Here is a 13619-nt window from a genome sequence, read left to right on the forward strand (position 1 = left end):
CCCTGTTTTAGCCAAACCAGGACAATATGCAAACACATTCTCACAGTCAGATTTAAAGCACTGTGCATTCTGTTGTCCTGAAGTTCCAACTTACACAGGTTTTCACTTCCACACCGTAAACCTTCCAGTATTATGGAAAGACTATTTTTTCCATATAACAAGGAATATTCCAGAGAATTCCAGAAAATATTTCATATTTTCAAATGGAAATAGTTTCGTGTCAGGGAATGACAGAAGATCAGCTTAACAGCACTACAACTCTGTTCTGAGAGAACTCTCTTACCAGATAAGGTTACTTCAAGCTCCACGGCTCATTCCAGTTGCGGGCATCTCTGCCATGAGCTGTAGCTCACACCCTCAAATAAATCTGCTTTGCACACACAGGGGTGACAGGCATCCAGTGGCGACCAGGGCCAGACTGCATCCAGTGTTACATTTTGTCATTAAAACTCTTTGCAATTTTAAACTTGTCTAATACTTACTCCCTTTTCTCACAAAAACAAGAACTTAAGACCACGGCACACTAGTGGACACGGACTTTATAGAGACATGCTATGCTCCTCAAGGCAAACCCATGGTGTAAAAGAGGGGGGTACCAGTGACCTACCACCCTTAACCAAGTTATTACCCGAGTTTGTAGGGACTAAACTTGACAAATTAGGTAGAAATTTACGGTTCATACTGTTCCCTAACTACATATCAGACTGAAGTGAACTAGATTCAATGAGAACAGTTAAAATCCCTCTTCCTCTCCAAAGAGGCAACCAGAAGGCAGTACAAGGTTTTGCAGGATTCTGCACAGGAGCCAGGAATCCATCAAATGACATTCATCCTTTCTTGAAGTGGTGGGAGGAAACGACACACTATATTTAAGTTGGATAGCAGAGGACTACACTTTCTGAATTTCAAACTGGCTTTGCTCTATCAGACTAAGTCACTGAAGGATTAACAAATGGGAAAAGCGTCAGAAAAACAAGAATGGGAGAAAAACCTGCAGCTGGAAAGCGCAGTGACTTTGCAAGGAGCTGAAACCCCTCAGCAATCACTTAGAGCTGCCTGCCCAAACTAATCTTAATTTCAGCTCAACATCAGCTTGAAGAAATTCCACATATAGAGAGAAGAGAAAGCTCTATAAAGGAAGTATAAGCTTTAGAGCATACACGCTCTGGGGAATGCTCTGCATGTGCTCCCAGGTCACAACTAGGAAACTGTGATCAAAAGAGCTGCCACCAAAAATCAAATGCAATCTGGACCGTACTGTATTTGTGAGCTCATTTTGCTTCCTCTCTCATGGTAGTACTTCCTCTTCTAACACACAGAGATCAAGCCAACGCTGATATCCCTCCAATGCCAAGTCCCAAGTATGTGCAGAGATCAAGCCAACGCCAATATCCCTCCAATGCCAAGTCCCAAGTATGAAAATAGCTGAACACTTTAAAGGCTTTTTTTTGTAAAGGCTCTGCAGGAAGGAAGGATCAGTCTGCAACACGCTTCCAAGGAGGAAGCCTTATCTTGCGTGTGGGAGATTTCCATGCAGCGAGATCATAGTCTATAGCAGACCATCACACTAAATAGTGAACTAGCAGTGTCCTCTCCTCATCTATCACCTCTCAACTTCTAGAAGACATTCAAAGAAGGGACGAGAAGCTAATACATTGCTCATGTTCTGTGAAGCAGGAGGACCAAATGCTGATGCTAAGACGACATGAGGTGTTTACACACACTGCAGGATAAAAATGACCTTCAAAGTTGATGCATAGAAGAGCTAGCTACAGTGCCTGTGGAGTAACCACTGCTTCCCACCCCCAAAGCCAGTTTCAGCCCTCAGACTTCTAGCAGAGTTCAGACATGAAACCGTCAAGCATTTCAGTTGAACTTACCAGCCCTCACAGCCTCGTTCTCCAGCACCACCCTGTTGAATATGAAGCGGATGTACTTGGATGGAGACGGAGTCCTCGGCCCCTCTTTCCCCAGCAGGTGCAGGATCTTTGTGGCTAGGACAGTATGTTCGCAGTCTTCAATGAACTCGCAGAGGTGAGCCAAGCCCGACTCCTTACTCTCAGGATTCTCCTCAATGATGCTGATTATACAGTCCACAATGGCTCGCTTGTACTCAAAGCCACCCTGGGAAAGGAAAATCAAGGACACTGACCCGGCAGGCAGAGCTCAGACCGCAGCGCTGCTCTGTTCCCCTCATGCTTCAATTACTTCTTTCCATTGAGAAAAACAAGCATTTGTACATAAAGAGAAAAGAGAAGGCGTGCTGGATGACCTAACAGGGTCTTCCCAGTCCTCCCTGACCTATATAGGCACATCATCTGAGCGTCTCTTCAGATCAATTTTTGATTGAGCAGCTCTAATTCATGAGCACATTTCAGACAGGTCTGACCCATGAGATAAACAAGGTCCTGCTAATCAGTCAGGCCCCATCATTGCTGTGTACCCACTGACGTAAGACAGAAGAGACCCTTCACACTATCTATCAGAGCTACCTGCCAATAACTACACAAAGAAAGTTTCACACATACATCATCCCTGAGCATATTGGAGAGGAAAGTCATCATGACGCTGTGTTTCCGAGGGTATTTCTGGCACAAAGCACTGATAGCCTGGACTACCACTACCTGCAAAACAACAGAGAAGAACATTAGTCATGTGCATTTCTTTTTCTATGAAAAACACAAGCTTCTCACTCTCTCAGGTTGTCACCTTGATAGATTAAATTCATGTACAAGAAGGATAAAAATCAGGTGGTGGACTCTCACAACTAAGTGTGTAACAACCTTGTGCTAGCATGCTGCAAGATCTGGCTCTGCTAGAGGGACTATAATTTAGGATGGACTACACTAAATCAAAGGCTTCCCCTCACTTCCTCTGCCCAGTAATGATCCTGACCTAATCCTAACTTAACTAGTTACATTTTGTCATTAAAACTCTTTGCAATTTTAAACTTGTCTAATACTTATTCCCTTTTCTCACAAAAACAAGAACTTAAGACCACGGCACACTAGTGGACATGGACTTTGTAGAGACATGCTATGCTCCTCAAGGCAAACCCACGGTGTAAAAGAGGCAGGTACCAGTGACCTACCGCCCTTAACCAAGTTATTACCCGAGTTTGTAGGGACTAAACTTGACAAATTAGGTAGAAATTTACAGTTCACACTGTTCCCTAACTACATATCAGACTGAAGTGATCTAAACTCAATCAGAACAGTTAAAAATCCCTCTTCCTCTCCAAAGAGGCAACCAGAAGGCAGTACAAGGTTTTGCAGGATACTGCACAGGAGCCAGGAATCCATCAAATGACATTCATCCTTTCTTGAAGTGGTGGGAGGAAACGACACACTATATTTAAGTTGGATAGCAGAGGACTACACTTTCTGAATTTCAAACTGGCTTTGCTCTATCAGACTAATTCACTGAAGGATTAACAAGTGGGAAAAGCTTCAGAAAAACAAGAATGGGAGAAAAACCTGCAGCTGGAAAGAGCAGAGGCCTCCAATGCCACACCTTAAACTCATCTGATATTTCTGACACGAAGGAAGAGATCTGTTTCATGAGCCTGTCTACACTGCTCTCACTCCCTGTCTTCAGCAGGGTGGTGATGGCGAGGGTAGCGATACTGCGGTTGGAGTCAGTGATGAGGTTTTCCAGGTCCAGGTTGCAAGCAGTGACTGCAGATGGATGCTTCATGGCCACCTGTAAAAGGAAGTGATTCCAAAATTATGTGGGGGCAGTAACATCCTACAATTCAAAGTTTTCGATGGGGCAAGGATTAAAGCCTTTCACCCCCTGCCCCCAAGTACTGCTCTGTTCTGTAAGGATTGCAACCAAACCTACAAAGCTCAAGTTCTTCCGTTTCAGCATTTCAAATCAACTCTAACTAAATCAGAATGTTATTTCCTTCACACACATCCTATTCACGCTTTTTGCAGCATTCAATAGCCGGGACTCTGCTTCCTTACAGCTGAAAGCTTACAAGTTATCCAACTACAGTTTGTTATAGCCCTGTAGTCCAGAAATGAGCAAACATAGCGTGAGTGCAGAAAAGATTTCTGTCACACCAGGAGATCTGGCATAGAAAAGCCAATTCTCCAGCATGGAGCATTTCCAAATACAGTAATCAGAAGAGCAGTCGCTCTACTTTAGGTAACACATCATTAGGCACTGAAGTGTGGTCTCCTCTGATGCTCAGAGATTTATGCTTATTTAGAAGTTTTTGGAAGCACTCACTTTATTAAGGGTCCGTACAGCTGCGTATCGCAAGACAGGTTTGGGAGAGCTACAGAAAAGCTGCAGCACTGGGGAAAAAAGAAAAAAAAAAGAAAAAAAAAAAATCAAGATAAGTAACTCACAACAAAATGTTACAGACTGTTTAACAAAAAATGGCTCCCAGTACTGCAACTCTAGGCACCTGTCATGTCTGGGGAGCTGAAGGCGAGAGCCCTCATGACGATACCAGATGAGGAAAGAGAAATTGCCTTGTGCCAGCACTTTGATACCAAGAAGTGCAAATAGTTTAGTCAGAATTCACCACAGCAGAAAACTAGATATGGTCTCTTTCAAAGAAAGGGAATGGAGAGGAAAGTCTAATGTATCCACATTCAGCAACGTGCTGCTAAATATTCATGCAGCTCTCTCCATAATTTATTGCTACCTTCACATGCAAGTTAAAAATAACCTCCCATTTTTCATCTTACATCAGTAATAGGTGGTTTGCACGGTCGCCTGTGGCATTTCCGTGCTATCGACTTCTCTCCCTTCCCTCCCACCCCAACTTCCTGCAGCTGGAAAAAGGTAAGTATCACCCTGTGTCACCTCTAGTGTCCATTCTCTAAAGCTCTGGAAGAAATGGAGAAAAGGGATCAATGTGCTTGGGATCCAAAAGGGGATCCCAAAGTCCCCCAATCTGGGGACAATCAGAAAATTCAGGTTTTGAGTCCAGTATTTTAGTTCAGCTGTACTGTCTCTGACATGTTTTACCACCCTTTCTTTCAGCTGCCTCAGTGGTATGAAGGACTCTCTGACCAACCTGAAACAGCCGGTGCCAGCTCCCTGGCTGTGCAGTTTGGGAGATGGATGATTGCGGAAGCAGCTTCGTAAATAACCATTTCATGCTTATTCCGCAGGCAGCTCTCAATGAAGTCAAACAGTGGACTTTCATGGCTACAAAAAGAAGACACTTCACAGCGTGATGCTGAATACGCACAAACCACCAATACCATGCTTCTGAGAACCTGACAGAAAGCACAGCTAATGCACTGGCTTTCAGGTTTCACACACCGCCATATCGCTTAACTCATACTTGAGCTCTAAACTTCCTATTTACTGTTATTCTATTCACCTTTACATTATCTTCTTTAAGCTAGAAATGCTGCATTCTAGAAATAAATACTTTACTATTAATCGTGTATCACATACCACTAACAAAAATTTCCACTGTTAAAAGAATTTCATCGGGAGGTGAGTTTCTCAGATAACTATACCCTCCTCTGCTAGTATGAGAGATCAGAATAGGAGAGATTCTTCTGTTTATATCCCCACAATATAGGTAGATTCTTATGGCATTTGAAATGCACCTAACTAGACAAAGTACAAAACCTCTCCAGAGATTAGTCTGCAGTTTTAATCCTACTCGCAGCTAAGTTTTGGTGGTGTGGTGCCAAGACAAAAATCCAAACCCCGCCACACAACTGCCACGCATACCACCACTCAGTTCAGTCTAGCATTCTGCTTCTACCTGCATTTTATTTTTAACACTAGAGTTCTGTGTGTAGATTTCCACAAACTTTAAAAAAACTGCAAATTTCCTAGCTACCGTTTACCTCAAACTATAATTAGTTTTTGTCATTCACATGCTGCCTGTTACTTACCCCTCTTCAGATTCTTTCAAGAGTTTGCTTGCAATTCGGATCAACATGCAGTACGCAAACTGGGATTTCAGTCCAGATTTAGTGAACTTATTCAGCATCTTGGAAACCGCAAGGCGATCATTTTTTCTAAGGTGATAGAGCAGCCCCAAAGCATGATACTAGGAAATCAGAAACAGACATATGCAGGTATTGATTACACACTGCAGTTAGAAAAGCCAGACTGTAGGACATAAAAGAGGGCTAATAATTGCTGTTTCCTAGTAGAAATATCTTCTAACCTCAAATGATCTGAGTTTCCTGCCAAGTTACAAAGATCTGCAGTATTTCCTTCCCCTTCCTCTCCACCATAAGACAGTCTCAACATATTTCTGAAGATCAAACGAGCCAGGAAGTTAGTTTACTCATTTTTCTCCCCATTAAAAGTCAGAACTTCAAAGGCTTCAGCTTACTAAATTATACTGCAAAATAACACTTGCATTTCTAGTCCACTCCACATCCAGAACATCCCAAGGCCTTTAAATGACAGCTGACCTTACAAAAATCCTTCAGGCATTTATGGTCAAAGTACAAAAGAACATTTCTAGTTGCTTGCCAACTTGTTTTGGGGTTTTTTGCCATAATACTAATTCACAGTAAGGCTTAATGAAGCTGTTAAACTGGGCAAGAACAAAGCTGATTTTAGAGATCGTTAGTCTGTAACACTGACTGAACAACAGAATACTTTCATTTCCACAGCTGTTTGGAATATTTGTGCAAAGAATTTGCTAATATGGATATCTTACTGATATTCAGGCTAATCTTTGTGGTCCTGTAGCAACGGGCAAATTTTCTGAAGGCCAAGACAAGAGATGCTGGTGTTCTGGGAGGCAGTGAGATAATTTCTTCAGCTTTTTGAAAACTCAGATTCAGAGCCCTTCCGCCACAACTACTGTGAAACAGTCAGCTGCATCCCAGCTATCAGAAGGTTAGCAGGGAAAGGGCAGAGGACTGCACTAAAGAGCCAGCTCTTAATTAAGAATCTTGCACTGGGATCATGGAGAAACTCAAGATTTTTTGAAACGGTTGAGTTGTTTCCACGTCACAATTCTTGTTTTTAAAAGTATAAGGGAAAAAGGAAAACCAGTTACTTTTTCTAAGGTTACCTTAAGAACTCCCAGAATACCATTAAAACCCTGTAGTGTGTTTAGAGCTTCCTGGGGCAATCACCCTCAAACATACCTGCACCATGATGTTGTCACTAGAAGCTGCTTCTTGAGCTTCGTTGATCCACCGTTTGACTACGTCGTAACTGATCTTCATCATATGCTGGAAGAAGCCACAAATTGAGACCACAGACAAACTAACATTAGAAGCACAGTGAAGTACCATGAGCCTTGTTTTGGGTTTTTAAGTCTAAAGGCTTCAGGACAGTCTGGGGCTTTGCTGCATACTACAGGTAACAAAGAATAACTCCCGAATACATGGTTTATATGGAGGCACTTGTTTCAATAAAGAAAAAAGAAACCTGGAGAGTTTTTGTTTATGTTCAAACAGGACAGAAGACAATACCAGGACAACTCACCTGCCTATGCTTAGTCCAGCAGGAAGACTTCAGTTGTCACTATGAATACAGCTTTGTTTGCACCCTCAGGGTCCTAACACAGGTTCTACTCCACCTCATCAGCTGGACCTCTTACCTCCCGCTCTGCCTTCTGGATTCACCAAGGCAGCTAGTCTCTTTATCTTAAGTACCTATAAACCACCGGTTTTTCTTACATCTCAGTCTCAGACTACTATGCTTTCACTTGTATTCTCTGCTATAATAAAAATATTAATCTAACAAGATCTCTTCCAGCCTTTTCTCCTAAACAAGGGAGAGAAACACAGTGAACTTCTTCATCTTGCCCTCCTGCTATGTATTAGGAAAAATAATCTTGAATTGCATTCTTATCAGGGCAGCAATTTCATGGATTTGTTTTTTGCAGAGCACAAAGCAGACTGCTTTCATTGCCTGTTACAGAACTCATACGCTCTTTCGCAGTCACCAGCGTTAGTCCTTCCACAGCACAGAACAACCTACTTACTCTCACCAAACTGATAAGCGCTTTCATGGTCATCAGCGTGCTTGGCTTTTCAAAACAGACCAGGCCCCTCCCCAGAGAAATTAATGTTCTACACTAACTGCACAGAGAGATGACTGAGCATTTTGCACTTAAAGTTATTAAAACTGATGTACTCTAAAGTAAGAGAATGTTAAGGAAGGAGTTTGAGAAGACAGAGTTTGCTTGAGACAAAGGAAACTCCATTGCTATTTTTTTGTTCATTTTCCAGTGAGGAGATGAGGAAGACTCATCTCAAAGGAAAAAAAGAGATGAAGAAAGAACAAAACAAAGGCCAGGCAGAGCTACCAACACAGCAGACTAGCCTTCCCAACCACAACACAACACACAGGTTTACAATAGTCTACTGCTTTACTTACTAAGGAAGACACCAGTGCAGAACTAGACACACTAGGGACTTTGTCCACAATGGCTTGCTTCATGTATCTCTCAATGGCTTGTAACATCGTACCCTACGAAAGGGAGAAAGAAAAGTAGTATAAGGCAAAAAGGATATGCACAGCACATTCAAAAGGCCCTCAGAAAAAAAATACTGAACTAATTCTGGAAATGCATAGTTCTGCAAGGGAGACATGAGTATCGGCTGCCCAGTCCTGAAGGTTCAGTGACATGATCGGAGTTAACAGCAAAGCTATCTTAGATCAGAAACCAGAGCTCCAAAGCTCTTGCCTTCTAACTCTATGTTTACAGTGCTACACTTCCATAGAGGGCTTCAGAGCTGTCCTCCCTAAAGCAGCAGTTCCATTACTACTATAATACACCCTGCAAAAGAGTAGTTTTTCTGTTTTAAATATACTCATTATCTCTCCCACAACAGCGATGTGATTTGTACTTACATCAGTGATCCTGCAGAGTGCCCTGATGGCCGGGCCTCGGTATACGTCTTCCTTCCCTGTCATGTCTTTGGTCAAACTAAAATAATCAAAGATACTCTGTTAACACTTTTTTAGTATCTCAATGTCTTGGTCTTTTTGTGACATTTACCTCATCTCATTTAGCTGTTCGTCCAGCTGTTACCACACAACTGCTAAGCTCTAGTATTGGCTAGAAACAATTTCTTAATAATCAGCTATTTGAAAATTATTAACATCAGATTTTGTGGAAATACAGAACATTACCAAATGCATAGTCCATAACATTGCTCTGCTATAGGCCTAGTTTATTTAGCTCAGCCATTCTCCTTCTTAGTAGTGTTGTTCTTTCTACCACGTGAAATTTTGGTTTAGACAACAGCAAAGTTCAGTTTGCTGAACAGTTTTAAAAAAATATAAAATAAAACAATAGCTTAGCACATGCCACAGATTCAATTTTTGCTCTTGCAACAACAACTGTAATGGCTATTCTGTAGTAAAAAAAAAAAAAAGATAGTTCAGTTGGCGAACTGAACTGAACTTTGCTCTGCTTTTCCCTAACTGCTCTGACAGTGAAGTGAAACAGAAGTCACAGCCTAGATTTTGACAAAATCACCAAGCACCAATAATAAAAAATATAGAAAAAACCAACCAAACAAAAAAAAACCAAGAAAAGAAAGTAGCAACCAATTGATAAACTGCAGGCAAGCCTCTTGCTTTTTTAGAAAGAGCATAGTAACACAGTAGGAAGAAATTAACATTTCATACAGTGACACATAGTCTGCATCACGGAACAATTTGTTTTCCCTTGCTGCATCCTTTATAAAGCATAATTACAGAAAATCATAGCAACTAAAACAATCACATTAGTATGCAGTTACTTGTTTCAGAGCCCCGATACTGTGTTTTCTGCGGGTTCTATTACCTGCTTGTGACAATGATGACATCCTCAGAAATATTGGCCATCTCTTTGATAGTAAGGTAGCACATTCTTCTAAGGGTTTGCTGTGAAAGTGTATTGCAGAAAACCATTAAACCCAATGGCAATTGTGAAGAAACACTTCCTCGAAGTTTTAAAAGTTAAATAAACTTAAAAGTTAAATATTTCATTTTAAAAGTTAAATAAACTTTTAAATAGAACATCCTCTTCCCCACTTCCATACAAAGTTATAAGCACATAAGTAAAACCATGTTTGATAATAGGGAGTAAGGTTGTTATCCAGTTATCAAACAAACCAGAAAAATAAGAGATATGTATCTTGTAAAATGACAAGATTAAAAAAAAATCCATGTTAATTATGAAAGAAGTGGTACATCACATCTGTATGCAGAAGCCTCACAATCATCAGCTAAAAGCTTTAAAAACAACTTCCTCTGATCCATTTGTTATTGTAAAAGAAAAATAGAAATATGCAAAGAGCACTAGCACTTTAGCTCTTTGAAAGCAAATGACATATTTACATTTTAAAAAAAGCCCTACTTTCTAAAATGTGGATATGAGAGAGGTCTCAAACACTTTGTACTTCCAAAATTTTCATTCCATCTTTAAACAGTTACATATGCAAACTTCCTCCGCGAGATCTCTAAAAACCTGAAGTGCCGGTTCATTTTTGAACAAAAATTAATGAGACCCATCACATGAAGCATACTTTGAGTTCTTACATTCTCTGTAAAAGAGATCAGAGAAGGACTTGACATTAGACAAAGTCCAAAGTTTAATCCAGCATTTTTAGGGTGTTTTCATCCCTTGATTCCATGCTGATTCATGAATAGAGCAAGTTGTTCTAGGGAATACCTGTACTTGATCTACAGGTAACTTTAAATTCTATTTTGAGTTAAACAGACAGGGATTATTTGCGAGTGTAAGAAACAGTCATAAGATTATACTGATTTGTATATTCAGGCTTTCTGTCATTATTCACATTCTTTGCAACGGTAATTCAACTCAGAAGAAAACCCCCACCACCAAAACCAACCTGCAGAAGTAACCTTATGTTATTACTCAGTCATTTGTTTCCAAACCATGAATTGCCTTCAGCAAGTACTTTGCGTGCAGAGCTGCTTCTCTGAAGTACTTCCCTCATCCTCCTCCCACATCCCAATATCCAACTGTTTTGTAATTACTGCAAATCCAGACAAAACCAAGGAGGCAGCAAGTGGTAAACACTAGGTACTTACATCATTAGATTGAAATAATCTAGTCATTGCAAAAAAAGCTTCTGTGGCTTCAGTGGTTCCAAAGTGTTCACCCTGAAATCAGCATAAAAGCAGCGAGAGAAAAAAACCACTGTCATTAGCTAACCGTCTCCACCTTTCAGCCCCCACTTATAATACCTACTCACACACGAAGAATACCCTGAAACCAGCATAAAAGCAGTGAGAGAAAAAAACACTGTCATTAGCTAACCGTCTCCACCTTTCAGCCCCCACTTATAATACCTACTCACACACGAAGAATCTCTTCTTTGAAGACTTTTTCCTTGTGTGAGTAACAGTCCCTCCCTCACCTTGTGTTTCCTGGGGAGTATATGCCAAATTTACCACTATTATCTACTTGGTTTCAATATAAATGCCATCCACAGTGGTAGAGCGATGGAATAGGTTGACAAGTAGCTGGTGTCCCTTCTTTTGACATTAATGTGTGAGCAGTTGGGTTTGTGTCATGCTTGTCAACCAGAAGGATGCCCTTGCTTAAAGGGTATCTGCTTAAAGATGACTGGTGCCAGTTAAGACCAAACAGCACAGGTCCCTCCTAACTGATCGGAACTCTATGTCAAATACCACCTGACATGCAGGAAACCTGATCCACGTGAGGAAAAAAAAAAAAAAAATCTTCCAATTTCTCCCCAAACAAAAAGACACCTTCCACTTCATCACTTCCTGGCCTTTGTTCTTACCTCACCTCAGTTATTCCTACTTTAACTAGGCAAACACAAGTGGCTCTTTAATTGCACAGTGCTGCAGTGATCAGAGACCAACCAACAGCTCTCACTTGGCATGCAAGAAAAAGTCTTAAAGGCTTCAGCAACATCTACCTCACTCACCTTAGCGGTAAAATTGGAAGGGACAACATAATACTACAGCATAAACACTCCATTTCTGATCTCCATAAAAGCTACCTCCCAAATCCGACAAGAAGAGGTATAAAACTTTCACACTGAAAGTTATGAGAAATTAGCCTCAGGAATATTCATTCTGGCTGGAAAAAAACCGATAACAGGTACCTGGTTCAGCAAGTAAAGGATCTTGGTAAGGATGTGCAGGCATCTTCGTGGATTTATAGGGGTCTCATTAAAGATACGTGCCTACAAACATAGCATAAATATTGTATTACAATGTAACCCAACAATAAAAATTTCTCTTTCACCATAGAAAGTAAAGCAATTTGTTTTCAGTCAAGCAGCTAATAACTTTTCTCATTCAAAAAAAGTGTCCCAGCAAGCATATTCCTGTCATTCAGCTCATGCACGTTTAGTTTGCTGGATGGGCAGCAATCTGAACAAAGGGCAATGACTTGGTTCACCATCTGGAACTAGTAAAAACACTTTAAAATAAAAGCATAACAACTTCTTTCTTTCCATAGCATCTGTAGCCCAAACACTACTTAGCACTAGTTTGCAGGTATACAAAATTGAAATTATTAAGTTCCTACTTATAGCTCTTTGCACCCACCAAAATTCCCCGTTATTTAACCACATGTTCACCTCACAGCTTGCACTCGTTGTTGGAGTACACAAAGACAAGCAGGAAAAACCGTGACACAGTACGTTCAACAAGCATATGAAAACAGGGAGATCACCTCTTCAGAAAGAGCACACTGAGATCCTGCATGTCCACATGGAAAGCAGAAGCCATGTGTAATCTAATTACCATACATACACCCCTCACAGAGTAACTTCATGTGCACTTAGTTTACATACCCTGTGATTTTAAATTACCTATATGAATTTAGTCATTCACATTTCCCGAGAGTTGCACTGTAAAACTGCCTTAAGCTGCTAACACTTCCTGAAGAAAAAAAAAAAGAGTTAAACAGTATAGTATACTATGATTAGTCATACCTCCTGAAGCACAGCACTCTTCTCCAAATGCTGGAAAGGATTAGAGCCGCTACCTGACAAATAAAAGAGATCTCTCAGTTAAAGAAATGCATTCTTCACAAAAAACAACAGAATTGAACATGCAGGAACAGCCCCCAAACTTTACAAAAACAATGCTACAGTGACATTCCTCTCAGAGTAACTGATGTTCTCCATCAACAGCTTTGAATCCACTTTAAGTTGTATATTCAGAGTTCCAGAAAAAAAAGGGGGAAGGGGCCACTTTCAACATAGCTGGAAGGTGAGGAAGGCATTTATTAGTAAATTTGCCTTAATACTGCCTTTACATAAAGCTATTTACTCTTTTTTTTTTTTCTAGTGCCCCTATTTTTATTCCTTCAAGCACAGAAAGCACTGAAGGCATCAAGACAGAGCTGCTGATCAGGATCTGAAATAGAAGTATATCAATCAATGCACCACTAAAATGGGCTACTCAGCAAACTCCAAAAACAGTCTGGCTGCTGCACATCACAAAATCGTTAACACTAGACTATCTCCATGCGGCAACTTCTCAGCCTTTTAACAGCCCAGATCCAGCCGCTGGGGATAATTCATTTCTTGGAGATGACACTTCTCTGTCAGCAGCATACAGAGACCAGCCTTCTAATCCAGATACACAGCAAAACCACCTCTCAGAGCCACTGTTACAGACATATAAACCCCTCTAAACCCTCACTACTGCTTCTGACTCTT

General features: G+C 40.8%; 1 protein-coding gene across 1 annotated transcript in view; it reads right to left on the reverse strand.

Moving 5' to 3' along the window:
- Window positions 1–1866: 1866 nt before the first annotated feature.
- The window catches only part of LOC104169566 (coatomer subunit gamma-2), a 12545-nt gene continuing 792 nt past the window's right edge, over window positions 1867–13619 (reverse strand). The window contains exons 2-14 of the mRNA XM_009710511.1: window positions 12888–12940; window positions 12051–12131; window positions 11005–11076; window positions 9752–9831; window positions 8812–8887; window positions 8335–8427; window positions 7095–7181; window positions 5877–6034; window positions 5036–5169; window positions 4237–4304; window positions 3514–3702; window positions 2529–2624; window positions 1867–2124 (exon numbers count right to left, since the gene is read on the reverse strand). Coding sequence (XP_009708813.1) covers window positions 1867–2124; window positions 2529–2624; window positions 3514–3702; window positions 4237–4304; window positions 5036–5169; window positions 5877–6034; window positions 7095–7181; window positions 8335–8427; window positions 8812–8887; window positions 9752–9831; window positions 11005–11076; window positions 12051–12131; window positions 12888–12940 — 1445 coding nt within the window. The remainder of the gene's footprint in view (window positions 2125–2528; window positions 2625–3513; window positions 3703–4236; window positions 4305–5035; window positions 5170–5876; window positions 6035–7094; window positions 7182–8334; window positions 8428–8811; window positions 8888–9751; window positions 9832–11004; window positions 11077–12050; window positions 12132–12887; window positions 12941–13619) is intronic.

The sequence above is a fragment of the Cariama cristata genome, unplaced genomic scaffold (assembly GCF_000690535.1).
Source record: "Cariama cristata isolate BGI_N322 unplaced genomic scaffold, ASM69053v1 scaffold31151, whole genome shotgun sequence".
Taxonomy (NCBI): Eukaryota; Metazoa; Chordata; class Aves; order Cariamiformes; family Cariamidae; genus Cariama; species Cariama cristata.